At 37.0% G+C, this 27,456-nt stretch overlaps 2 protein-coding genes across 23 annotated transcripts in view; one reads left to right on the plus strand and one right to left on the minus strand.

The window, feature by feature from the left end:
• The window catches only part of SNI1 (negative regulator of systemic acquired resistance (SNI1)), a 40,208-nt gene extending 33,154 nt beyond the window's left edge, over positions 1-7,054 (plus strand). For 3 of the 14 annotated variants that reach the window (XR_016056333.1, XR_016056299.1, XR_016056341.1), the window contains 3 exons: positions 556-718; positions 2,890-2,996; positions 4,917-5,137. Coding sequence is in view for 3 of the 14 variants with exons in the window: in XM_088867933.1 (XP_088724059.1) it covers positions 4,917-5,009; positions 6,676-6,775 (193 nt within the window). In the remaining 11 variants the exon portion in view is untranslated. Of the gene's footprint in view, positions 1-555; positions 719-2,889; positions 2,997-4,916; positions 5,138-6,648 lie in introns of those variants that run through there. The other 11 variants (XR_016056328.1, XR_016056298.1, XR_016056340.1 and 8 more) reach the window with 6 other exon arrangements.
• Positions 7,055-8,645: 1,591 nt separating this feature from the next.
• LOC18442248 (D-Tyr-tRNA(Tyr) deacylase family protein) lies at positions 8,646-27,250 on the minus strand. Of its 9 annotated transcripts, none has more exons than XR_016056352.1 (9): positions 26,966-27,250; positions 26,749-26,840; positions 11,241-11,307; positions 10,925-10,955; positions 10,678-10,818; positions 9,477-9,569; positions 9,284-9,309; positions 9,112-9,170; positions 8,646-9,021 (listed from the first exon to the last, which is right to left on the minus strand). XR_016056352.1 is itself a non-coding variant. In XM_006852471.4 (8 exons), exons 1-8 carry the CDS (start codon positions 27,005-27,007, stop codon positions 8,988-8,990), a joined length of 492 nt encoding a protein of 163 aa, XP_006852533.1. In that variant the 5' UTR covers positions 27,008-27,250; the 3' UTR covers positions 8,646-8,987. The 9 variants fall into 9 exon arrangements, 5 of the variants coding, with proteins under 5 accessions (XP_006852533.1, XP_011626280.1, XP_088724118.1 ...); XR_016056349.1 differs by having other exon boundaries at positions 9,284-9,349; XR_016056345.1 differs by lacking the exon at positions 9,477-9,569 and having other exon boundaries at positions 9,284-9,349.
• Positions 27,251-27,456: the final 206 nt, after the last annotated feature.

Below are 27,456 nucleotides of genomic sequence, written 5' to 3' on the forward strand. Positions count from 1 at the left end.
CCTTAATTGTTAGGGTAAGGCCGCAGCCTTATATTAACTTTCTCTTTAAGAAAACCACTTTGGTTTTGACAGCACGGGAAAAGTGAAAAATGCCCTTTCCCCAGTTTTTATCACATGACAACGTGCCTTTGATGGGCCTTTTGAAACTGCACCAAAAGAATGGGTGAAACGTTGGTTGATATTGTAGGTGTGGTTTTATAAATTTCTGAAGAAAAAAAGAATCGCCCAGGTTGGTGTTTTGCCTGCAGGAGTGTGTACAATCTACTATTGGGGGAGTACACCACATGCACCCTTCTGCCCTTATGCTGTGTTATTATTTGGGTTTCCTACAGTTTCCTAATTCTCCCCCAATTATCACATGGTTGGGTGAATGCTTGGTAACCAAGCATCAGATGGTTGATTGCTTATATCCAAACACTGCACATTTAAGCTAAACCATTAATTAGATACTCTCTAGGAGCAGACTTGTATATATTTTATAAGCACTGTAAGCCATTACTGTTTTTGAAACTGAACATTGTGAGCCATTACTTAAATGCCATGCATGGCGAGCAGGAATGTGGAGCTAATGCCTTTTGCCAAAGAAGCTGTGTTTACTGCAGCTGCCATTCTTTCTAAGAATAGCAGCTAATTTCTGAGAAACTGCGAAGGAGTACACATTGAGAAATCTCTCTAAATGCCAAATGTCATCCATAGGATCTCACCAAGTTTTGTAAAGGTATGGTTTTTTCTTTACTTTTGCCTAGTGACAATTATCGCCAATATTTTGAATCTCTTGTTTTTCTCACGAGAAATCTAGAGCCAATAATATATCTAATTCTATCACAATAAGATAAATTTATCACGGTAATATGGGCCTCTCAGGCATTATTACGATAGTAATAAACAGCATTGTGAACAATCAATTTTGAATAAACAAAAAACTCAACTCAAAGATACCCTTTCTAATTGGTAACATATCGGTTATATTTAAAATAGCAAAATTCTATGTTTGACTTTTAAACCTTAATTATATCTTAGAATTTAAAATTTAAAGAAGTAATCATTATTACCATTGAAAGTGAATTTATATTTATCCCAAAGAATATATTTTAACGTTTATGTATTAACATTTCGATTAAATTCTGATAAATCCTGGACAAAAAAGACCCAACCAATAATAACCCGATAAAATTTATTGAAATTAATATCATGACGATGATAATTGTTACTATATATTTGGGTGAGTTGTGTTTTTTTATGGGAATAAAAGAGTCTCTCTTTCACACACATGCACACACAAACACATACTCATTGGGAGTGTTTCTGGTATGCGTGCAGAGCATTTATAGTATGCCGTTTTTTATTTATTTTCATGTTCAGTTAATCACATTGCTGCAAGAATTTTGAAGTTCATTAGAGTCTTTTTTAACAGGAAATTTAGAAGCATCTTTAATGTTTTGAAATCCCACAGTATAATCTTGTATATGATACCGAAATACCCTCTTTTCTTAAAAAGATCAAGCTATTTTCAATTGAATATATGTGATACGTCTCTAGTTCCACTTATGTAAGCAAGACGCACCCCAAAAGCTCATTGGAAAATATTGTTTTGATGCTCAAAAAGCCTCCAATTGATCATCTTGACCTTATGAAAATGGTTTCAAGTCTTGAAAATATTGTAGCTTGTAATATATTATTTGAACTGTCCATTTTCAGGTGGTTGTAGATGTGTTAGATCTATACCATTTTTGAAGCTTTAAATTTTATAATTAGAGAGGAAAGTAGATTTCTAGACTATCTTGGGGATTCTTGGCATTGGAAACACAAATCTTTAGATATCATTTGGAGGTATGCCTTACCTTGATTGTTTAAGGCTCCAACCTTATACAAACCTCACCCTAATATAAAATATATAAGTTTTTTTTTTATATTATGTTTTTATTTATATACCTAGACCTGACCCGAATTGGTGGGTCAGGTCTGGGTCCCATTGACTTGGACCTAACCTGGTTCGAGGTCAGGTTCAGGTGACCCGGACCCAACCCAACCCAACCCTTCCTATCGTTATATCTATGCACATCTTTGGAATTTTTCGATGATGTATCTCCTATTTGAACATACATATTTATTTTTCTAATAATTTTAATTCTTATTTTTCAACATATTATATTTCTATGCCGCCAAAAATATTTTCTATAAACAAATTTGTAAGAAATGCCTTAGATAATTCGGCATTGTTCGAACGTTCAACATGCATTCCTTTGGAATCGTAACGGTCCTGTCCGTATGGTTTAACATTAGGCCTTGGCTCCTTTTTAGATAGGGTGTGGTTTGTGTAAGGTTGCAACCTTAAACAATCCAATTAAGTTGCACTTCTAAATTTTATCATAAATGTAATTTTGTACATTTATGATATTTAAAAGTTTTAGGATCGTTTGAGAATCTATTTTCATCTCAAATTATTAAATTTTAAACTCTAAAAATGGTTCAAATCAAGTAGATTTATAAACACATGAAAATCTTGAAAATGGACGGTCCAAATAATGTGTTGCAAGACACTATCTTGCGGATTTGAAATCTTTTTTTTTTTTACATTCATACATCTCGATGTCGAGATGATCAATTAGAGGGTTTTTCAACATCCAAACAACCTTTTATAAAGGAATTTTGAGGTGCACCTGTAATTCTACATTTTAAGGTTGCAACCTTATATAAACTTTTTCCTTTTACATATTCTCTTTTCTCTTATTGATAATTTGGTAGTCCTTTTTTTTTTGGAAACCCTTGAATACCCTTGATGGGGAATACTTAATGGAAAGCTGTTAGATTGCTTAATTTTCAAAAAAACGATGAATGAAAATAAGAATATTTTGGAACATAATTTGATTTAAGGCACTGTAAATGCAGTGGACACCATGCCATCATGCTTGTGGCAAAGAGAACATTTTATGTGAGCCAGACTGCATTAGCCCTGATGCCTCTCTTTGATTGATTGAGCTATTTAGTTCTTCGCGGTAAGGTCTCACATATTTTAGGTGGTTCAGCAGTAGGAATCGAACTTGAGATGAAGTATTGCTGGTCCAGTGCTACATTTGATAGTATTTTGCCCCCCTAATGATGGGCAGAACAAGTTTGCCATTTGTCCGAACACTAGTTTTTAGGACTCAATGGCAGATCCCTTGTTTTTACCTTCTTGTCTCATTATATACGTTCTCTTCTGTGATTTCTTTTGTATATTTTTTTAGTTACCATTAATTCTTAATAATGCTCTGTATATATCTTGATCCTCTTAGGATATGGAAAAAGTTTATATAGAGCTCTAAACAATCAAATTTAAGTTTACCTAAAAAATTTCACTAGAAAAAGTTGTTTTGGTGCTTAAATATCTGTAAATTGATAATCTCGATATCAAGATGTATGGACATGAGAAAAAAATGGATTTCAAGTTTTGGAAATAGTGTATTTTTTAACGCATTTTTGGACCGTCAATTTTCTAGTTTTCATAGATCTGCCGATGTACACTATTTTTGAAGCTTTAAACTTTATAAATAAATATGAAAATATATTTTAAGGCTATCACAAAGATTTCCAGTATTGAAACAGCCTTTCTCGATATTATTTGAAGGTAGGCTCTAACTTGATTGTTTAGAGCCTAGGCTCTATACTAACCGCACCCTTAGGATATTGCCCCTTCAAATATTATCCTAATCTGGGAAAGTTTCTTACCTTCTTTGATAACATAAGTTTTCAGATCAGGGATAAGGTGTTTGAATTCTGGTTTGTTAGAATGACTTTTTTGTTTTTTTACTTGAAATTTTTTGGATCCAAACATTACTAATTTGCTGGTTCGCATTTTTACGATACAAAAATTATCTGAATTCAGTTTTCTTACTCTCATACCCCTCCTTTTATCTCTTTAAACACATTTCCAAGCACCCAATTGCGTTACCTCAAGCTATAAAGTTGGAGGCACAGGAACCGAGTGTGATTTTATTGTGATATGTGGTCCTGTTGCATATTTTAGGACTTGAAATGATGTTTTTGGGGCTCTCTTTTACTTTAACACAAACGAAATCTACCTGAAATCTTTCGTTTGTGCTTTATAAAACCCTAAATATTACCCATTCCTAGGAATTTTAAGGATCTTGAGGCGCTATTTGGATCCTAGAAACAGACTACTAGAAAGTTTTTCAGGGGGATTGTCCGTTACTGTCGTTTGGTTTCAAAATTTTGGATGGAAATTTTCTTTTGCTAGAAAATGTTTTTCTCTATTTTGTGCCAAAAAGGAGGTTGTTTTTCTCTGCACAAGCTAAAAATCTAATTTAACAAAAAAATGAAAATGAGTGTATAGCTAATTGGGGCATAGACAAAAAAGGGCAATCTCTTCCTCTCTCCCCCTAACCCACTCTATCCTTGTTTTCTCTCTCTCTCTCTCTCTCCCATTCTAAAAAATTATTATATCTTTGACTCGCCTCTCTCTGTCCTTCCTTATGCATAGAAATATCTTTCTACTTCTATCTTGTTCTAGCCACTTCCTATCAATACTTCTATCTTGTTCTAGCCACTTCTTATCAATCATATTTTCATCTCTAGAAATTCATTTCCTATCAATCATATTTTCATCTCTAGAAATTCATTGAATTTAGCTGTTTTTCCAGGTAGAAATGTATCTTCCAAGGTGCATATAGATTCCTCCGAACAAGAAAAACCTATTATTATAGGAATTGTTTTTCATAAAATATGTAGTTCTCAGGAAATAGTTTTTTCCATACAAATATGATGGGTTTTGTCTCCTATTCCATGAAACAGAATTGAACTTGGCCAAAAGTTTCTCATTAGTCTGCTCTATAATACTGTAGTTGTTAGCAGTTCCTAGAATTTTGGAGTAGTTTATGTATGTTGATTTCGATTAATTGTTCAAATTGGATGGTCAGGGGATACTTTTGTCGGTGCTTGCTTTTACCACCACCTTATGGAATCTGCCTCCTGGGAGTTAGTTATCAATACACGGTCAATCTCAGATATATGTAAGTTTTGGACTGAGTTGTTTGACTATGTGAATGCTGTTCGAACAATTGGGAGATCAATTTATTCATTTTGGTGTATATCTTCACATACAAGGTGTAATTCAATTTTTTGTGTTTAGATTCCCTCATATAAGGTCCTTCAAAACGAATAGAAATAAACGTGTATACATCAAAATTCGATCCCTTAATATAAGAAGGATCCCATACCATCAACATAGCCCCCGAATCACCAACATGAGAAAGACTAGAAGGGCTGAAAAAAGACATTTTTTATTTTTATTTTTACAAAAGGTTTAAATCATTTTATTGCTCAAGTAGATGGATTACAACAAATCATTTACAATATTTGAAATTTTAATATCTGAAAAACGAAGGTCGATCTTTTGGCAAAGATCGGCAACTTCACTATAAATGCAGAAATAATCTAGGAACTAGCCAAATCGATTACCTCCAGCCAAAAACTTAAGCAACCATGGCACACGTTATATTATACAAGCCGAAAATCTCTCCTTAAAGAGCTTAAGGCCCTGCAATAGAGAAGAAAATTCTGCGTCGTTAGTGATAGCAAACGTGTAAGGACTTGCCCATTCCAATCTCTCGTCACTCTTCCAATACCAACCACACTAAGATTGCCGAAAGAACTACCATCAAAATTTAGCTTGTAACTATAAGGTCCCATCTCATCCTCAATCTAACTTTAATCACTCCCATGGAAATGCATTGTTTGTTTCTTGGAGGACAAGGATCTGAGTTTTCCAGCTTTTAACAAGTGGGGATAATATCGCTCTTTTTTTCATGTCTTCTAAACCCTTGATATTCCAACAAAATATTCTCATTTAGGTTTACAAAAAGCCCCCATATGGTGATCCCACAATGGTCTACTGAATGTGGGGAGTTATCCAACTGCATTGTGAACTTCTTATTTCCTTTTTTTTTCTTGCTATGCGTCTCCTAAGACTTGACCTGCCTTCCTCCATCAAGGTTTTTCAATCACTTTCACAGAGCCATTGAAAGTGACATTCATGGCTACCAACATCTCCCCGACCCTTCGCTTGGTCTGGCCTACCCTCATCTCATTGCTCAATCCCAACGACGTAATTTAGGTGAGGTTTTTCCATCAATCTCCACCAGTTTTCCACATTGTGCTCCAATAAGTTTGGATCAGTGTTTTGAAAAGTCGGCTGATTTTTAAAAATCGGCCTACTAATTCGGACTTGGGCACTGACTAAGCTCAAGTAAGCCTTTTTTCATAGGCTATATATTTTGCAGCATTCTCCTATAGTGCACTAGTCGGCCGATTTATTGTACAAGTCAGCCAATTTATACACTAAGTGATGCTAATGGGCCGACTTGTACACGAATCGGCTAATTTGTTCACTAATTGACATTTTATTAAAATAATCGATAGATTTATGTTGTAGTACAACCTCTCACTCTCTCTTGGGGTTATGTGCTAGCCCCAACCTCTCTCTCTCCAGTGGGTCAGGGCAAGGTGCTCCAACCTCTCTCTCTGTTGGGGCAGGGGCCTGCCCACACTAAACACATTAAAGAACCTTTAAACCTATGTAACTTCTTTCTCAATATTCTACTGGCTTCTTGTTCGTTCCTCAACACTATTTTTCCCCGCATTTGCCTGCAGCTAACCTCACACTTCCATGCCTCTCAGCACACCGGTCTTCAAGTCCGAGAAGAACTTCCAAAGGTGGACTAAAGGAGTAGAGCAAGGTATAAACCATTGGGATGCAACAAATGGGAAGGAAATTTAAGAATGTGTTTGCATAGAAGCCGGAATTGTCAGAAGATACTAAGATGAATATCTTTGTGATGATGAATTTTTTTTTGGAAAAGATGGGTATTCTTTAAATGAATTAATTGCCCTACAGATAGAAATACAGAAGTGTGTGTCATTCCAAAAGAAAAACAAAGAATTTTGCTTGAATCATCTAGAAGACTATATGAAAATATTGAAGGAAGACAACATTCCTCGCTGACATTACAAAAATATAGAGTTTTGGAGTGATATAAAGACCTCTACTATTTCCTCTTATTATTCATTTACTTTTCTTGAAGCGATGTAAAGTTACTATTTCTTTACTTTTTTGAGGTGATGCAAAGCTATTACTCTTCCTTTTTCTTGAGATGATATTAAATTTCTTTTTCTTTTGAGATGGGAGGTAAAGTATGATTTGATTTGATGTTTTTTTTTTATTTTGACATAACATGAAAGAGACAAAAGATCCATCTTGAAGCTTATAAATTGTACCATTTGCATTCAAACAAAACCAGCGAAATTTGAAACAAAAGTTTTCTCTTGAGATTGTTCTCTTGGTGCGTTAGTCTAGGAAACCATATTATTCTTAAATGTCGTATCAAATAAGAGTGAATTCATTACCGCAAGCTACTGCTCATGATAATTATTGGGGTAGACTACATCACACCCAACCGGTCTGAGTCTGAATAAGCCTAGGCATCCTATTTAATCTCTTCTCACCTATTCGTAGGAATTTACTTGTGCAGGAGGGATCTGAGAACTGCCTTCTTCATAGGAATTTACTTGTGTAAGAGGGATTTGATAAGGTAGTTTTGTCTTACCATCACCTTCATATCTCCTATCTAAAAAAACAAAAAAAAGAACTCTATTTTTCTCTCTCTAATATATCCTCCAAGAACTTACAAAAAGGCTTTACTTCTCTTATCTATTTTTATTTTTATCTCTTCCGTTGATTTTAAAAAAAAACATTGCTGATGCCTTTGTTTTTTTTTGTCTTTTTCTTTTTTTGTAAGGTTAACTAATACTTCAAAAGAGCCAAGCTCCAAATCACAACTCACCATGATCTTTCATGCTTGCTGCACTCCCCTGCCTTATTGCTTCCACTAGTAAATGATCCTCTGCTCGATCCAAATCTTGCCCTTCTCTCTGCAAGGCTTTTAGCATTATGTTTAAGGTCAACGCATGGCATGTTGTGGTAACATTATTGCACCAAAATGTTTTTATCATGTCCTTTTTCGTTAAGGTCTTTTAGGCCCTGGATCTCCACACTGGCAAACGTTGATTGAAATTTCACCACGATTTGCCCCAAGTTGGGAATGAAATTAGGATATCGATGAGCGTGAAGGTTGAATATCAGTACAAAGCAAGTCACTACAGTAAATAAAAAATTGTAGAAAGTACATCTATGTTTGGACCTATTGGCAATCAGGTATCAAGTTACCTAATTTTTTTTGGTTCATGTTTGTGCCCCAACTTTGCCTCCAATTTTTGAACGAAATTTATTACCTGTTTTTGGTTTGCCGATATCATTCCCCAACTTACTATTAAGGGGCAGACGAGCAAAATTCATTAGCTCTAGGCCTAATGTCTGAACAAGTATCTTGTGTGCTTGTGCTATACACACACGTAGAGAGAGGGTCCCCCCTGAGGAGAGGCCCCCATGTTGGGGGGAGACGGGGGTGCGGGGGGTGGAGTTGGGGAGGGAGGCAGGCTTGGGCTGGGTTTAAGCCTATAACGGATCAAGATTGATTGCTTCATCACATTGGCAGGGGTTGGCCGTGGCCAAAACTCAACCCACTTTCACCTCTACTTTGGCTTTCAAGAATTTTATTATCTATAAAAAAGACTCACAAGTGCAACACACATTTGTCTTGCGCAACATGTTCATTTCAGAAAAAAGAAATGTTGATGACATTGATTTTGTTGAAAAATGGGCTGACAAAATAAATTACCAAAATGTAAACAAACATCCTAGCACTGGGTTGGGTTGCTCATATATCATGTTTATACAACCCAACTAACTTTGACAATTACAAACTTAGCCAAGAAAGAAAAGGCAATTGCAGGATATAACCAACGCTTTTGCTCTTACCTGCAACCATATTACGAATTCTTGAGCATTTCTTGGGAGTTTACTTTTGCTAGCATTTCAAGTGGACAATTTGATATTTGTTGAGCCTTCCATATACAACTTTTGCCAACTCAAATCATGGTTCATCGTAGGGTGCTTCATTTGGACTCCTAGGAAACCATCAGCAAATAGTCACAATGTGTTACACTGAGAACAAGTGACCAAGAAGTAAGTTGCAAATAAAGTTATCCTTTGCTTACTCAGATGGTCCTGAAGAATCAAGTTGCATGGTGACTGGGCCATCGTTTACCAAGTGAACCTGCAGTCCGAAATAAAATTTAACTTTCAAATAATTCGAACAGTCAGTAATATGCTCAATGTGACAAAGAAATCAAATGTATGGCACAGTGGGAGAGTAAGGACTTCACTTGCCTTCATCATGGCTCCAAAAACACCGTCTGCCATTAAATTAGAAAACACGAGTAGTATATATTTGAGCTAGTGCAAAATATAAGATGGTACATGAAACCAGTGGAAAATACATGAACTAATTTAATCCTCCACAATAAAGCTAAAAAAAGACAGTGCAAGTTATTGAAAAACAAACAAGCAATTACAAACTTACCTAATTAAGTTTGTCAGTAAAGCATGAACTTTCATCAACTAACGTAAACTTGGATTGCAATTCTATGTTGTAGTCACAAGCCCATCAGTTACCCTGAGAGAGAGAGAGAGCAGAGAGTTCCACTGTGCAGATTTGAAGAGAAAAATGGAAGTGTTGGGAGAGGGCAGTGGATGAAGACAAATAGTATTTGACTAATGAGTGAGTCCACTCCCACTCGCCCAAACACCATGTGCCCCCCGCCTTCCCCACCCCCTCCCCTAGTATATAATTAATTAAATTTCATTTATAATTGATTTAATCTTTGATTAAATCAATTACAATTGATTCATATTTAGTGTTTAACCTTTTTATGGTTCTTAATGATTTTTTATTTTTCTCATTTTTCTAAAAATATGATTTTTAACCAGTTTTTATTTTTGTTTTTTTACTCATATTTTATATGGATTTTCTGTTTATCATTTTCTTCCTATTTTTTCTGACTCTTTAGGGTTATTTATTTTCTTTTTCTTTTTTGGGTTTCTTAGGTCACTTGTGCGAGTAACTTGGCCCGGACGAAGGCCGAGTTCCATGGCCGAGCAAAGTTGTCAAATATTTACAACAAACTAGGTAGTCATGAAGAAGCATGTCATAAAAAAACAAGTAAACAGCCCTTGCATGGCATGGACAAAGGAGAGAGAGATCATGGTAGAATTTAGGAATTTAAGGAGATTATTTAGGAGAGATTACCTGTAGAGATAATATCATCGGAGATTATTTAGGAGAGATTATGAGTAGAGAAAGAGATCTTGGATTAGTGCCTAGACAAATTTAGTCGAGACTATCAATCCCTTTTGCTGTGGGATTCGGTTTACAAAGGAAGAGGTTAAGGGTACTAATTAGGAAAAAGTAAAGGAGAGATATGATCTAATTTAGATGGTTTAAGCATTGAAATTCTTAACGCACATGCACATAATAAGATAATTAGAAGGTAGCATCCATAACAGAAGTATATCTACAATGAATTCTCAAAAATGGATTCTCAAAACTAGCTTAATTTTGGTAAATATTTTTCAAATCCAGCTCCAATTAGAAAGAGAAATCCAAAAACTGTGGCATTGGCTTAGTTGCCATAAAAAATAGCAAGTATGATTACACATAGTAGTACCACTTAAACATAAGCAGTATTATATGATGATTATAACATAATAGTACTACCACTCACCTTTAATAGCATCCACATTGTATGATCTACGAAACTTATCCACTAAAGAAGCATAAAAGATCTTTGCGTTTTGAGGGGGCATGGCCACATGAAAATCTGGCTTATTTCCTTTGAGAATGCCATACAAAGTAAATTGGCTCACTGAGGAAACAAAGGAAACAAGAAATAGGAACATATAAACAATTAGTTCCTAATCCCCACTTCATACCGAAACAGAATCACTCATTGAGTATGGTAAGCCTGATACCTAAAAGAACTTCATAGTGTTTCTGCATAACCTGCACAAAATTTATTCCAACCCTTTCTCAAAATATAGGCTTGGTCAAATTAATCCAATATTCGTCCATGAAATACAGTCGCCATATACCAATATCCAGCCTAGGATGTACAATCTTGAGTTAACAATGTTCAGGAAGCTTATTATCTAGCAGAATATAGTGCAAAATGAAAAACACGCTTCTCTTTTATATTTCTGAAAATTTTACTTGCATTTAGGGAAAAAACGAACATGATGGAGTCAGGCTTTGATAATTGAGAATATTGCAAAGTAGTGGAGAGCTTACATTTTGATCCCATGCCTTTCCATTCTTCTCATTTGGAAAAAGCCTCATGTTCAGAACTTTTCTACAACTGCAGAAAATCTTCATAATTAATGGTGTACCTTGAAATATCAAATTAACGAACAAACGCTTACAAATGGTACAGTAAAACAAGATCATAGTTCTAATATTATAATTATGTACACAACAAAACAACAATGATAGGGATTCACAGATGGTACTGAAAGAGCTTAAGTTTCTAATTACGATTCATAGCAGATAGAGATGATCCTCTGATCTCACGAATTTCATTTAACTCTAGGACCAACTATTGCATCAAACAGAAAATATCTCCAAGCATATTAGAAATAACATTCTCTGGAGTTACAAGAATATACTATGATTACCAAATGCCCCAAGTTTAAGAAGTGGATACAAAAAGAGTATAATATCAGAGAAAATGAGCGGAGGAGAAACATTCAATCCCAGCAACCAACAATGCAATTACATAAACATCAATCAATCTTTTGTAACACATGCATGGTATGAATTAACTCTTCAAGTATAAGTGATCACATATTTGAAGGGTCTTGGACATTGTTCTTGAATCATGGGTGATATATATATATATATATATATATATATAATCAAACTGAAAAAATAATTGTTAAAAAAAACAAATGCAATCAAGATCATGACTCTCATTGATTAAAATAATCGGCAGATTTGGTGGAAGCATTTAGGTGTATTTATAAAACAGAAAATAAATAATTTCAAAAATATAAAAATTAAGATATTTTTAAAAGGGTAGTTTCTATAAGGTTGCAACCTTAAACAATCCAATTAAGGCGCGCCTCCAAATCTTATCTTAACATGTAATTTTGGTGAAACAATTCTTAGGATTATCTCAAAATCTATTTTCATATCTAATTATAAATTTAAACTCCAAAAATAGTTAAAATCAAGTAGATATGAAAATCTTGAAAATGGATGGTCTAGATAATGTGTTGCAAGATGCGCTATTAAAGGGACTCATTTTTTTTTTTTTGTTTCATATGCATGCATCTCGATCTCAAGATGATCAATTAGAGATTTTTTCAACATTAAAACAACTTTTTCCGATGGATTTTTGAGATGCATCTGTACTTCTACATTTTAAGGTTACAACCTTATATAAGCTTTTCCCTTTTTAAAATTCTTAGTAATTATGCATATTTTCCAAATGTTTAAATAATTGTAACTTTTACCAAATTAATACCTCAGCGGAAATTCTAAAATTTTTACAGATATTTTCATGTTAAAGGGGGGAGTGATCCGCTGCCCTTTGGCTCAGGGATTGAAGCCAAAGACTTTGGCCTTTTAGACCAGAGCGGTGCTAAATGCAGGATGCGATCGGGGGGCCGATGTGGCAATATAGCTCGATGCAGTCCAGATGTGGATGCATCACTGCGATGAGATAAATAAATACAAAAAATTCTAAAAAATCTCAAAAAATAGGTGAATGCATGGAAAAAAAAAACATAGAGGTGATTTATGTGATAGTGAGTATCTAATTCATTCATTAAGTCCAACGTATCAGCTGTCCGAGATTCTGTATCCACTATCCCCTGATATATCATAGAAAACCTTATAAAGTAGAAACTAGAAACTAGAAACTAACTTATTAGAAGACAATAGAACTTAGAAGACATCATATTACCATAGTTCATAAACATTCAAAAACTATAATCACAAATTTTGCGATTGCAAACTTTAAAGTTACAAACTAAAAGTCTATGAAGAGTTCAAAAATCAAGACTCAAAGACAAATGATCATCAGTTCTCAAGTCTCAACTTCTAAGCTCAATCAGATAAGTTATCTAGAGAGTCTCCATGTTCACCTCTAGCATTTGAGTGAGAGGAATCATCATCATCAGTATCATCCTCGATGGCCTCCACAAATTCTTCTTCTTCCTCAGTCTCTTATGAGTCGGCCTCCTCCTAAATTTTTGGAACTAATATGCGACTGGACTCGGCTTTTCTCTTTTGTGTTCTAGTGTTAGGCCGTACTTCTTCATTAACCACTGCAGCTAGCTCGACATCATACCAAGTCAGATTCTCACCCTCAAACACATGCTCTGCTGGTCAATCCATGGTCCACTCACTTGTGTCCTCACCATCAGGTTTATACTCTAGAATTGGGTTGAGATCCATATGCTTTTGATACCTCTCCTTAAGCCGCTCATTATATTGCACAGAAACCAAATCATTCAACTTCTTCTGCTCCAACCTATTTCTTTTTTTTGGTATGAAGATGTGGTAAAAAACAAGGAAACAAGCAAAAAGGTTTCTACTTTTTACTCTTCTTAGATTTTAGAAAATTGAAACCTAAGAAATAAAGATTAAGGACTTAGATGCTTAAATGCACTCCAATTGAGTTCGCAACCAGATGAACTATATGTGAGACTCAACAATCGAATAGTGAGATCGTGTAGATTTGTTATCTCGCTTCCATATAATGCCCACCATGCAGCTGCATGACATTTTATAATTTAAAAAATATTTAATTATCTATATAAATGGAAATATACAAGTAAAAGACTGTAAAACAAACAAAATAGAAAAGGCACTTTTTGCCTTTACCTAGATCTGTAGTGTCCCTGTTTTGAGTAACAATCTCTCCCAAAGTTTATCAATGCTAACTTGAACTTGATCAATTCATGGCTATGGATTTCATCTTAGATATGTCGGTCAGGGACCAACCTCATCTAAGAACCCAACACTTATTATACGACTAGACTCAATGGCTGGGTGTTTGTAGTGAAGGATGGATTTAGAAAGTAACCGGTTGAATGGAGGTGCATATGAAGCTGGTTATCCCATCTCCTATCAATGATTTCAAGTGTAGCCTTGCATTTCTTTTCATCATCCTTTAGAACATTTTTTATCTTTTCTTTTTCCCTGGTCATTGTCTCATGTATGTAGCTCATGGCGGGCTTTGCTTCACTATCAACCAATCGAAGCACTCTCACTAAAGGGCTAGCCACTTCCAATGCACAATATACCTGATCCCAAAAAGATGTATTGAGAATAATCTGCTCAGCCTTTCTTCTATCTTGATGCTTTGACCACTTATTTTTACTCCACTGCTCTGAAGCAAACATGATCCTCAAGGAAGTTCTTTGCTTGCATAGGATTCAAAGAGTGAGAAAGGATGTGGCAAATCTAGTGACACCCAGTCGCATTATATCTCTCTTCTTTGTAAAACTCCTCATCATGCTAAGGACTGTGGTGTTCTTGTAAATAATCCTACAACAAACATTGCTTTTGAAATCACCCTACTAAATATAGATATCGTACCCATTTCCTTAAGAAAGAAATTAACACAATGAGCTGCACAAGGAGTCCAAAACATATGCCTCATATTCAAAGTCAAAAGATGCCCAGCTGTAGCATAATTGGCACTATTGTCAGTCATGATTTGTACCACATGTTGCTCTACAACAAATTCTACAATCTCATCCATCATCATGTGACTTGTCTGATGCATTAACCAAAAATTTAATAAATGCCCTTGACTTTGCATCAGACCATCTATCACACATAATAGTTGCCTCATACTTCTCCCATCGTTTTCTTTGAGAAATCAAAATTTTATTAACATCAGACACAACATCCTTCAAAAGGGGCTCCCTTACCTCATGTAATGTAGGAGGATTAAGTCTTGGGCCAAATTGCCTAATTGCCTGGACCACACATGCAAAGCTATTGAGGGTTATGGTATTAAAAGGAATGCTGGCTATATAAAACCACTTTGCAATGTACTTACCAGTGTTTTAAAATACAGCTGCATTGCCACATATGCGGCCGCATCATGCGGAATGCGTTGGAAACCGTATCGCTAAATAGCGCATATGTGGCCACATAGCCGTACATGTGCGTCTTGCACGCGAAATGAAAAAAAAAAAAACTTGAAAAGGGGTATTTATGTCTTTTTAACCCCCCATACAGGGTTACAAGGGTTTGAGGGGGTATTAAACCCCTCAAACCGCCAAAATCAGCCACATTCGCGCCCTTTAGAACATCAAACCAAGCAAAAAAAAAGTGGCGGAATTCTTTTTTTTTTTTTTTCTTAAATCGTGGATTTTCATCTTGGATGATCTTTGGTTGTTAATTTATTTTGGGTGTTGACATGAGGAAGTTTCAGCGAAGTTTTGACAACAAATTGAGAGGTCCAAAGGCTGAGAAGAAATCGATATTTTCTTCAAGGAATCGGTAAGTTTTCATTTCCTAGTACACTAATACCTTTATTTTGGGGCAATGTCGTCTTCATAATCTTCTAGTAACAAGGATCTGATTTGGAAATATGCTAAACTAAAAAATCCGAAAGATCGAAATTGTTTTATTTGTACTCTTTGTGAAAATACTTATATGAGAGGTATTTTTCGACAAAAGAACACTTAGCCAGTATTTCTAGGAATGTAAGAGCATGCCCACAAGCTACTGAAGATGCCAAAAAGGAGATTAGAAAATACAAGGATAGCTTGAAAAAAAAAAAAAAGAGAAGAGAATGGAACGAAAAGAATTAATGGATGAAATTCAATTATTTGGTGATGATGAAGATGATGAGGATATATCAGAAGTTGGTATGAGGCAAATGTGTACTCCAAGGACAAGAGAGAGGGTTATATATATTGGTGGGGTAGTATTGGAAAAAAAACACCTCTCTAAAGGGCCAATGGATACATTTTGCACCCCTAACCCCGAAATTGTGGTTTAGGAGAGTAGGAAAAAAACAACAGAAACTACAATTGAAAATCAATACAAGAAAGAAGAGAGGAAGAAGGTATGTGAGAACATTGCAAAGTGGTTTCATATGGCTGGCATTCTTTTTAATACTATAACCCTCACTAGTTTTGCATGTAAGCTCCACACAATTGGGTCATTTGGCCCAGGATTTAATCTTCCTACATTACATGAGATCAGTGTTTTAAAATGCGGCCGCATCGCCGTATATGCGGGCGCAACATGCGGGATGCGCTCGCATCCGTATCAGAAACAGGGGCATATGCGCTTTTAAAAAATGCGGCCGCATCGCACCACATCCCACTGCGACAGTATCCGCCAAATTTTTTTTCTGTTTTGCCCCTCCAGGAGGGGCAAAATGGTCTTTTTGAGCATCCAAATGTTAGAAAAACTGTTTTGGGGGGTATTTGGGGCTCTAAACGAAGACTTTCAGCCACTTTTGTGGCTTTTTTTGCATCAAATCGAGGTAAAACAAAATTTAGGCGGAATTTTTGTTTTGCATCGAAATCTTCAATTTGGCGGTTGTTAGATACTTGGATGTTCATTGGATACCTTTGATTATTGATTTGGAGATGTTAGGGTGAATTTGCGACAAGAAATCGGGGGTGAATTGTGATAAGAAATCAGAGGTCGTGAAGAAATCGAGCAGTGCTTCACAGAGTCGATAAATTTTTTTTCCTTCTTGTACAATATTACTATTATACATATTTTTGGGGCAATGTCTTCTTCCCAATCTTCTAGTAATAAGGATCCGGCTTGAAAATATGCTAAACTAAAAAATCCCAAAGATAAAAATTGTGTGATATGCTTGCTCTGTGGAAATACTTATATGGGTGGATAACTGGATACAGAATCTCCGACAGCTAATAGTTTTGAAGTTAATTATTAAACTAAAATACATATTATCACATATATCACCTTCATATTTTTTTCTATACATTAACTTATTTTTTTAGATTTTTTAGAATTTTTTTACATTTATTGACAGAGTATCACTAGATTTGTCACATCATTTCTCACTCTTCAAAGCCTATGCAAGCAAAGAAATGCCTTGAGGGCCACGTTTACTTCAGAGCAGTGGAGTAAAAGTAAGTGGTCAAAGCATCAAGATTTGGAGAAAGGGCGAGCAAATTATTCAAACAATACATCTTTTTGGGATCAGGTATATCATTCATTGGAAGTGGCTAGCCCTTTAGTGAGAATGCTTCTATTGGTTAATGGTGAAGTGAAGCCCGCCATGGGCTATATATATGAGGCAATTACAAGGGCAAGAGAAGAGGTAAAAATGTTCTATAAGATGATGAAACGAAATGCAAGATTATTCTTGAAATCATTGATAGGAGATGGGATAACCAACTTCATATGCAGCTCCATTCAGCCAGTTACTTTCTAAATCCATCTCTTCACTACAGGCACTCTGCCTTTGAGTTTGGTCGTATAATAAATGATGAGTTCTTAGATGTGCTTGAGAGGTTGGCCCCTAACCGACATATCCAAGATGAGATTCATAGCCATGAATTGATCAAGTTCAAGTTAGCATTGAGAACCTTTGGGAGAGAGATTGCTACTCGAAACAGGGACACTACAAATTTAGGTAAAGGCAAAAAGTGCCCTTTCTATTTTGTTTGCTTTACAGTTTTTTATTTGTATAGTTCCATTTATATAAATAATTAATTATTTTGTTGAAGTATATTATGCAGCTGCATGGTGGGCATTATAAGGAAGCGAGATACCAAATTTACCACATCTCGCTATTTGATTGTTGAGCCTCACATGTAGTTCATCTGGCTGGGAATGCAATTAGAGTGCATTTGAGCATGTAAGTCCCTAATCCTTATTTCTTGGATTTAAAATTTCAATTTTCTAAATTCTTATTGATCTAAGAAATGTAAAAGTAGAAAGAAGAAAATAACATCTGTTATTTTTGCTTGTTTCCATGTTTTGTACCATTGCTCCATACCAATAAAAGAAATAGGTTGGAGCAGAAGAAGTTGAATGATTCAGTTTATGTGCACTATAACGAGTGGCTTAGGGAAAGGTATCAAAAGCGCATGGATCTCAACCCAATTCGATTATATGAACCTGATGGTGATTGCACAAGTGAGTGGACCATGGATCCATGAGTAGAGTATGTGTTTGAGGGTGAGGATCTTACTTGGCTTGATGTCAAGCTAGCCACAGGGGCCAATGAAGAAATACGGCCTAACACTAGAGCACAAAAGAGTAGAGCTGGGTCCAGTCGCACATCAACTCCATAGGTCGAGGAGGTGGAGGAGACTGACTCAGAAGAGACCGAGGAAGAAGAACAATATGTAGAGGACGCCGAGGATGATAGTGATGATGATGATGCACCTAAAGACTCTCTAGATAACTTGTCAGATTTAGATATAAGATTTAGAGTCTCAAGACTTGAGAAATGATGATGATTTGTCCTGACTTTTGAGATCTTTAATCTTCAAAGACTTTTAGTTTATATTTTGTAACTTTAAAGTTTGTAGTTGCAAATTTGTGATTGCGGTTGTTGAATGTTTTATGAAGTTAGTTTCAACTTTCAAGTTTCTAATTTCTACTTTTTAATGCCTTTTATGATCTATCAAGGGATAGTGGACACAAAATCTTCGACAGTTGATACTTTTGGAGTTAATGAATATATAAAATACCTACTATCACATAAATCACCTCCATATTTTTTCTATGCATTAACCTATTTTTTGAGATTTTTTAGAAATTTTTTATATTTATTGACTACATTGGGGTGATGCACCCGTATTTGGACTGCATTACCGCATCGGCCCCCCGATCGCATCGAGACCGCATCCGGCATTTTAAAACATTGGTACCACATATTGTCTTCCTCTCTTCTCTCTTGTATCGATTTTCAATTGTAGATTGTTTTGTTTTATTCCTGCTCTCTTGAACCACAATTTCAGGGTCAGGGGCGCAAAATGTATCCATTGGCCCCTTAGGGAGAGGTTTTCCTTTTTTTTTATTACACTACAACCAATATTTATAACCCTCTCCCTAGGAGTACTCCTTTGACTCCAACCAATTTTTGATATATCCTCATCATCGTCAAATAATTGAATGTTGATTGACCTATCTTCCTTCCCTTCCATCGGTGCCAGTGACACTAAAAAGGAGCTAAAAGAAAAGTGAGGACGAAGCGGCGATCAAGCTCTCGCTCCAGTAGACTTGATATAAAATGGAGGAACGACGGTGCCAAACTTTTCCTCTGAGGCCTAACAAAGAGGCATTTCATCCATTAATTCTTTTTACTTCATTTTCTTCTTTTAAGTTGTTTTTTCAAGCTATCCATATATTTTCTAATCTCCTTTTTAATCTCTTTGCAAGCTTGTGGGCATGTTCTGACATTCCCAGAAATCCTTGGCTAAGTGTTTTTTTGTTGAAAAACATCGCTCATATAAGTATTTCCACAAAGAGTACAAGCAACACAATTTCGGTCTTTGAGTTTTGCATTTTTTGTTTTTGAGAGGGGTTAACATTGTATTACTAGGGAGAGAGATTACATCGATGAGAAAGTCTGAGGACACCCACACAAGGGGTCTCGGTAAAAAATGTGTTTAGTCTATCATGTACAAAATGGGCTTATAGAACTTCCCAATTACATCAATATACATGGAGCTTCCAAAACAATGCAGCAGGGCCAAAAAATGGCAGCATACAAAGGTATTAGGTTATATGCCAGTCTAGAGCAAAAAAGGAGTTGGACCCGGCTTGAGCTTGTCTTTGGCTTCTAGCTCCTTCTTTCGCCAGTTGATCTGCGTAATCGTTGAACGTCCTCCAAATATGCTTCCAGGAGACGTTTGTAGCCCTACAAATGTGATCAATTTCATAAAAGATAGAGGTTAGGTGCCATGGTGAAGAAGACGCTTTGCTTGCCCATGAGATGACATTTTGTGAGTCTCTTTCCACTATGAGGTGCAAGCCCCAAGAACTGTTAAAGTTTTTCAAGCCTAGGAGGAGGGCGAAGGCTTCTACGTGATTGGAATCCTTGAGGCCAAGGTGCACCGAAAATGTTAGGAGCGTGTTGCTTTGGTGGTCTCTGAAGAGACCCCCTGCCCCTGTCGGGCATGGGTTCCCTAGGGAACAACCATCAAAATTTAACTTATAGTTTCCAACCTTGGTTGATGATTGAGGATGGTTTTCCATTGAGTGAGGAACAAGCTCTAGGAATGCCTGAAAAAACCTTATGGTTAGAGGCCCAAAAGGTTACCAAGAAGGTCAACTTGTGAAGGAGAGCCGATGTGTGGAGTTTTTGACCTCGAAAGATTCTATTATTTCTTTTCGCCCGGACTGTCCAAATGGTTGCAGCTATTGTTGCCTTCCAAAGGATTCTTCCGGCCTTTGGCCAACATAAGTCGAAATCACACGATATCAAGGCCTTGACCGAGGGAGGGGTGACCCATTTGATGCCAAATATAGTTGCAAGACTTGACCCCAAAGATTGTAGGTAAAGTCGCATAGAATGAATAGAGATGAGGATTGGATTCCTCGTCGCATTGACATAAAGCGCACCTATTAAGGATTGGGACCCCTCTCTTTTGGAGATGGTCCACCGTGAGCGCTCTATGAGAGCCGGCGAGCCAGTTGAAGGTCTGAAGCTTGGGTGGAGCTAAGGTGGACCAGACTTTAGACAGAACCGAGGTAGGATTCCCCTGGAAAGTAGGAGGTTGACGAAACTTTCGACAGAACCAGTCTTTGAGTTTTGCCTATTTCCAAGCTGGATCCTTGTTACTAGAAGATTGTGAAGAAGACATTGCCCCCCAAAACAGTATTAGTGTATTAGAAAATAAAAACTTACCGATTAATTGAATAAAACATTGATTACTTCTTGGCCCGTGAAACCATCTATATATTGTCAAATCTTCGCTTAAACTTCCTCAAATCAACACCCAAAACAATCACGATCAACAAGCAAAGATCCACCAAGACAAAATTGAAAGAATTTCTGCCATTCTTTTTTGAGAAAATTACATATGGATCATATTGGAAGGGGGGGGGGCTCAATTACCATTTGGTGTCCAATGTGCCCAATATTACGAGCACCACCCTCCTCCCCAGGGGCTTTTGTTTTTTCCTAAGCTGCTCCGTTGTCCGGCAATGAAAATACCGGACATAGGTTATTCTTTCCTAGTTTTGTGTTGTCCAGTGTTCGAAATACTGAATAACTATCTGCTATCCCCAAAACCAGCGAACCCTCTTTGGATGTAATAGGCCCGTGGTCGTGACCACAAAATGGATGACCTTTGATTCGGTGCCTCCCCTTCCTCCTCCTTTGCAAGGCTGAATTGGGAGTTTTTGATTGAGTGAGTACATAGGGTTTGTATTAGAGTGAGCGTGCTTTTTGTTTTTTTACTCAGTTGATCTCCTCTCTCTCTCTCTATATATATATATTCGTTTTTTGCATCTAATGTTGACTCATTGATCCTTTGGAATAAATGGGGATGATAGTCTTCTTTTGTTCTTGTTCTTTCTTCTTCTTTTTTTTTGACATGGTTACATAGGAATGAATCTTGAGACGTAGTGCTATGAAAACCCAGATGCTACCGTCTTAACCCAAGCCCGATTCCTCTGCTCTTGTTCTTTCTTGTTCTCTGTTTTTGTATTTTTTGTTCACTCTCTCTCTCTCTCTCTCTAGGAGAGAGAAGTGAGGATCTCCGTGTTCCCATCGCTTACAAGAAACCCTAAGAGAAATTTTGTTAGCTGATGTTGGCCCCCCTTCTCCACCTTTCCTATCACATTTTCTCTCTTCAATAAAGAATCTCCAAAGCTGGGGTTGCTCCCCCATTATGACTTCTCACGTTTTCTCTCTCCACCCAGTTTTTCTCTCTCTTATCTATCAAAAACAAATGTAAGATGTGACCACCCACATGGGTTTTCAAAGAATGGATCCTTGCACTGAAATTCTCAAGCTCCAGACTCTGAACACTACAATAAACTTTGCCCTTCTCTCTCTAAATCAATGTAATTCAGAGGAATTTAATAGTGAGGCTTACGGGACAGCAAAGAAGGGGATCATTATAATGAGTTTAATCTAAACATGGCTGATCTTTGGTCGGAAAACATGGTCTAGGTTAGCAATCGAACAAACGATGAGCCTGCTACATTCAAAGAGGGCCTACTGATTTTGGGGATAACAAGTTGCTGTTTGGTATTTGGAACACCGGACAACTAGGAAAGAATAGCCCCCTGTCCGGTGTTTCATGATTGGACAGGGGGCAACTTAGGGAAAAAAAAAGCCACGAGAAAGGGAGATGGCGCTCGTAATATTGGGCATATTGGACACCAAATAGTAATAGATCCCCCTCCAATATGGTCTGTACGTAATTTTATCTTCTTTTATTTTTTGACTGATTTGATGAAAAAAAAGCCACTGATGTGGCTGTTTTTGCTGGTACCCATCAAACCCTTTCCCCCCTTTTTTGAGGGGCAAAATTTACCCAAATACCCCTTTTCAAGGGGTTATTTTTTGTCTCGTATATGGGGCGCCTATGCGATGCTATGCAGCGATGCGGCTATGCGGTCGCATATGCGGTGGGATGCGACACATATGTGGTCGCATCCTACCAAAGTGCATATGCATTGTTTTGCAGTGCGGTTGCTGGCACATCCCGCATGCTGCAGCCACATTTTAAAACAATGGCCCGTAGTGAAGTCGATCTGAAAACATTGCCTCTTAGAAATGTTGTCGCATCCACTTGCTCCTGTTATGACAAACCAAGCCAAACTCTTGCCCTTCCCCCGACTCTAACATCATATCTAGCCCACTTCCCACAATTGCACACCAAGAAAGACACGGAGCAATCCGCAACCTGAAAACCCAACTTTTTCTTCATATTTGACATTTAGAATACGAGATCATCCTTAACGTGCTAGTTCGCAATAGTTTATGTCCAAACTTGTCCTCCACTCTGCCAACTCCTTACCATGCATCATAGCTTTTGGAAAAATCCAGAAATTCATCATTTCAAGACTGCCCATGACATTAGGCCCCAAAGTTAATGCGTACGGGAACGGGAACGGTTCCCGAATCGAGGGCGGGATCGGCGGATCAAAGCTATACTGAAGACCCCTGTGTTAGGGATTGATGCCCATACAACCTCAAAGGTCGGGATCGAAGTCCATGTGGTTTGAGGATCGAGGTCCTTTATTACATAGGATCGAGAATTATTATATAAAGGTGCAAGATCCTATACGTAAGAAGCGAAGTTCCCAAGGGCATTTTTTTGAGTTTCTTAACTCAGGGAGTGCATTACTTCAAGTGATCCAAAATATTATGGAGCGAGGAATAACTTTTATAGGAGCGAGCTCCGTTTACTTAGAACACGAGTTCCTCGCGTAGGTAATGAGGATCCGTGGCTTTAAAATGTAGCTCCCCACGTTGTTAACTAATAACATGTAGGCTTAGTCCTGCTATGAAATAAATAGGGAACTTTAAAGTGATCCCATATTGGTGGGATTTGGATGCCATATATGGCGATGCTTGTGTTCCATTATTTTGGAATCTAGATCCCAATGCATTCTGGAGTGCGAACCATAAGACTAGGGAACATCTCATAATGTTCAGGAACGTGAAATTAAATTGTAAGGAACTCGTTCCTTATAAGATGGAGCGAGATTCCGAAAACACTAAATTGAGTTTTAGACATCCGCTCTGGGATCAAGAGAATCAAGGTTCTGCAAGGGATCACCAAGCAAGGGAGGAGATCCCGATAACTATGTTAGGCCCATGCCCATCAGCCTACTTAAGCATACATCAGTCAACAGATACAACCTTAGCACGCTGAGAGAGTCCTTTCTATCCTGGCAATAGTAGTAGAGAATGCCTTATGAATCTTGAGAACGATAAAGGAACTGCATTATAGTTACCCGAATGGTGTACCGAGGTCATGATTGCGGTTGGAATCACGATTTAGTATTACCCAAGATGAATAAGGATTCTAGGAAGATAGGATTCACGATTCCGAAGTTCTCAAATCTCATTCCAAATAATTTTTTGACTATCGATTCCTAGAAGTTGGGAATCTAGATCCCATCTCACAAAGTATGTGATTTATAGGTGCACAAGACCTGGATTCAACTATATATGACACTTTGATGTTTTCTGGAAGCTATATCCACATCGTCAAAACCTAGGGTTCATAGAAGCACCGAGCAATGCTTCGATCAACATGGACTTGAAGTTCCAATAACATGAAATAAAAATTCAAACACAAATTTCTAGATTTATTGATTCATTAGCAAAGTATGATAGTAATGTATTTTGCAGGTAAGTGTGAAACAGAATCTTCAACTTTCAACTTGACTCTTGCGGGTGTCAATGATAAGTACTTAACCAGCTGATCACCCTTCTCACACAATTAGAAATCGTTTCTCACCTCTAATAGACCCTGATGTTGATAGGATTTTTTAATAAAGCGTCGAAGACATTGTTACCTCAGCCTTGCTTTATTAGCTGCAGAGAGCTAACTTTAAACAATGCTCAATACGCTGAGACCATTGTTAGGGGAGGGCTGTCAAAAACATTGATTTGAATAATATGGGAGCCCTCGATAATCATATTCACTATATGGAGTCCAAAATTCAAGCTTATAAATAATATAAAACTTTAAATCTTTTCTCGCTTAAAACTTCTAGCATGGTCCCGAGTGGATTGGTGTGTGACTCTTGAAAGGTAGGAATATCGACTCCAAATTGATGGGACAACAATTCCAACAATATTTTATCAGATCGCGATTCTGGATGGCATTGATTGGAGTGGATTGATGTGCAATTCCAAAAAGGCAGGAAAATCGATTCTAAAGTAGTGGGATATTGATTCCAACAAGATAGGGACACAATTCCAATTTTATTGGATCGAAATTCCACTATTGTGGGACTTATGTAACAAGTGAGTTGAATTGTAAGAAAGACGATTGTAACTATAGGAATCATCTGACACCCGCGATTCCACGATTCCGATTCCTGAAATGATCCGGAATCTCAAGCATTTCCAACAACTACAAAATCAATGATAGCCACAAAGGTTTTGGCATGGTGTAGATCTCCCGCTCTACTAACAAGCTTCCCTTTCAACAAAAGTATGTCATTAAGTTTTCTGTGGAACACAAGCGGCCAAACCAAGTACGATCAAGGAAGAGGTATCATCATAATCCAATCTGACTGGCTAGATATACCAAAAGGTCCACATTGACCTTATATGCTTATTTTAATACTGGTATTAGCTCATAATTACGACACACACTACTAATAGATTTGTAAACATTGGCACAGCTAGTGATCAACTCTTCCCTCTTTTAACCTATCTAATGTAAACAAGTCCAGCTGTTGTATAAGTGATTCTTGGATGCTACCCAAAAGGAATGTTCTAGACCCCTATAGGTTGCAGACCTTGCCAGGGTTTATCAACAATGCTCTATGAGTCATACTTAGAAAGCCTCTTTTTTTAGCAATTTTGTTTACAGCATAAAGGAGTACAAGAGAGAAAAGAAAACAAAAAGATGTCAAGATGGCATTTCAAGAGATTGAGTGATGCACCCTCTTCAAAAATGACAAAGAGCCACTGTACTCTTTTCCAACGCATGCACCTCCAGATTGGCATCCCTAAGAAATTGATAAACTAGCACCACACTAGTCATAGATCTCCTGAAACATGTCCTGCAACAAAATTGGGCTTGAAGCTCCAACTGCCATATAGATTTATGGAGCAGTGGAAGGCGTCCTTTTAACAGAGAAACGTGAGCGGCATGCTAGCATGGAAAGGCATTCCTAAATATCATACGATGTCCCCAAATCTTTAGTGACTAAGAGAATCTTTTCAAGAGATTAACCAATAGTTACATAGAAAGAAAATTATAGTATACTGGAGTGAATATGATGGTAACTAGACAGTCTAGACTAGCAAATGTGGGTGCAACAACAAGCATTATGGGTTCTTGGGGATTTTCTGCCCATGTAGTTTTTGGACTCTCAGCACTTGAATCTTTTATAGAATTTATTTATGTCAACCTTTATTATTTGTCAAAGAAAATAAACGAGTTCTCAACCACTGCAACTCTAAGAATAAACAGAAAAGCTTCTAAAGAGCCCATCAGGAACACTGCTTATATAAAATCCAGTGATCAGTAAAATCATACATGCCCAACATGAGCCTTCTAAACCCTTGCATTCAATGAAAACACAACTGAAATGTGCTCTTTGCAGTAGCTCAAATGATTCTTAGATAGTAGAGAGTAGAGAAAAAGAATTTCCTCAAGGTTGAAATTAACCACTTAAATTGCAATACTCTAGAGAAGCTTTGACCATAAAAATGATGGAAACAATTAGGTGTCCGCCGATCAAAATAAAAAAACTCAGGGTCTAGACAATTAAATAGGAAGTGCACAATACAAATTTAGATGGAACCCATTCACAATATGAATGAAAATATCTGCCACATTGTGTACTGAAGAATATTTCAAATACACTCCAAATTCCGAAACCAAATGAACCAATGAAGGGGAGTTAACCAAAAATGGAATATGGAATACCCAACATGCATAAGTATAGCATTAGTGGTCTGAGTTGCAAAATATGTTTGTTCAAATGGGAGTTAAAGCCCAACTATAAGAATTCCATCTTTATGAGGAGGAGGCAAGAGAGAGAGTAAACATGTAGAATCTGGGAGAAATCTCAAAGCAGGGACACATGATTGATATGAAAGACGAGGCTCAGAGAGCAAGCGTACATGTAATCAGCATCTGAATCGATATCGGAGCCGTGAAGACCCACCAAAACCAGCAGACCAGGTCCGATCTGCGAAACCATGCAACCTTCCACCTGAAATCAGTTTTCTCATGAGCTTCTCTAACAAACACTCGCTCTCCCTCTCACTTACATACAACAGGCTTCATCACTCTCTCACACACATTGGCTACTCTTTTTCTTTCAACAGTGTAGTGTACCTCGACGCTGGCAGAGGCAACCCTTTGAACCAACGCCCTCATTGCTAAGGGCGCTGAAGCAGAAGACGCCGACCTGAGCACATTTACTCGCGAGAGCACCGCATACACACGAGAAAATAGGGTTCTTCACGAATGGAGTTGCCAAAGGTCCACGTTTTCTTTCCTAGTGCTGCATCCAAAAAAAAAAACCTAAACATATAGAGCCGAGGCTCAAAACAATCAAATTAGAGCCCACATCAAAAAATTTTCATGTCCACATATCCTCGAATTGATCATCTCGACATCAAGATGTCTATGAGGAACAAAAAAAATTTTAAGTTTTGAAAATAGTGCATATTGTAACGCATTTTTTGGACCTTCAAATTTCAAGATTTTCAATTTTTATAGATTTGTTCGATCTACATTATTTTTGAAGCTTTAACTTTTATAATTAAAAATGAAAACATAGCTATGACGGAGATTTCCAATATTGAAACAATATTTTTCAACAT

Source organism: Amborella trichopoda, chromosome 1 (assembly GCF_054954075.1).
Source record: "Amborella trichopoda isolate Santa Cruz 75 chromosome 1, AtrichopodaSantaCruz75HAP2 v2.0, whole genome shotgun sequence".
Classification (NCBI taxonomy): domain Eukaryota; kingdom Viridiplantae; phylum Streptophyta; class Magnoliopsida; order Amborellales; family Amborellaceae; genus Amborella; species Amborella trichopoda.

Excerpts from the sequence above, each read along its gene's own strand:
- LOC18442248 (XM_006852471.4), bottom strand. The coding sequence starts at position 27,007 with ATGAGGGCGTTGGTTCAAAGGGTTGCCTCTGCCAGCGTCGAG. Across the intron at positions 26,841-26,965 it reads TTGCCTCTGCCAGCGTCGAG|GTGGAAGGTTGCATGGTTTC; the intron begins GTACACTACACT and ends AACTGATTTCAG. Across the intron at positions 9,022-9,111 it reads GATTCTTCAGGACCATCTGA|GAGTCCAAATGAAGCACCCT; the intron begins GTAAGCAAAGGA and ends ATGGTTTCCTAG.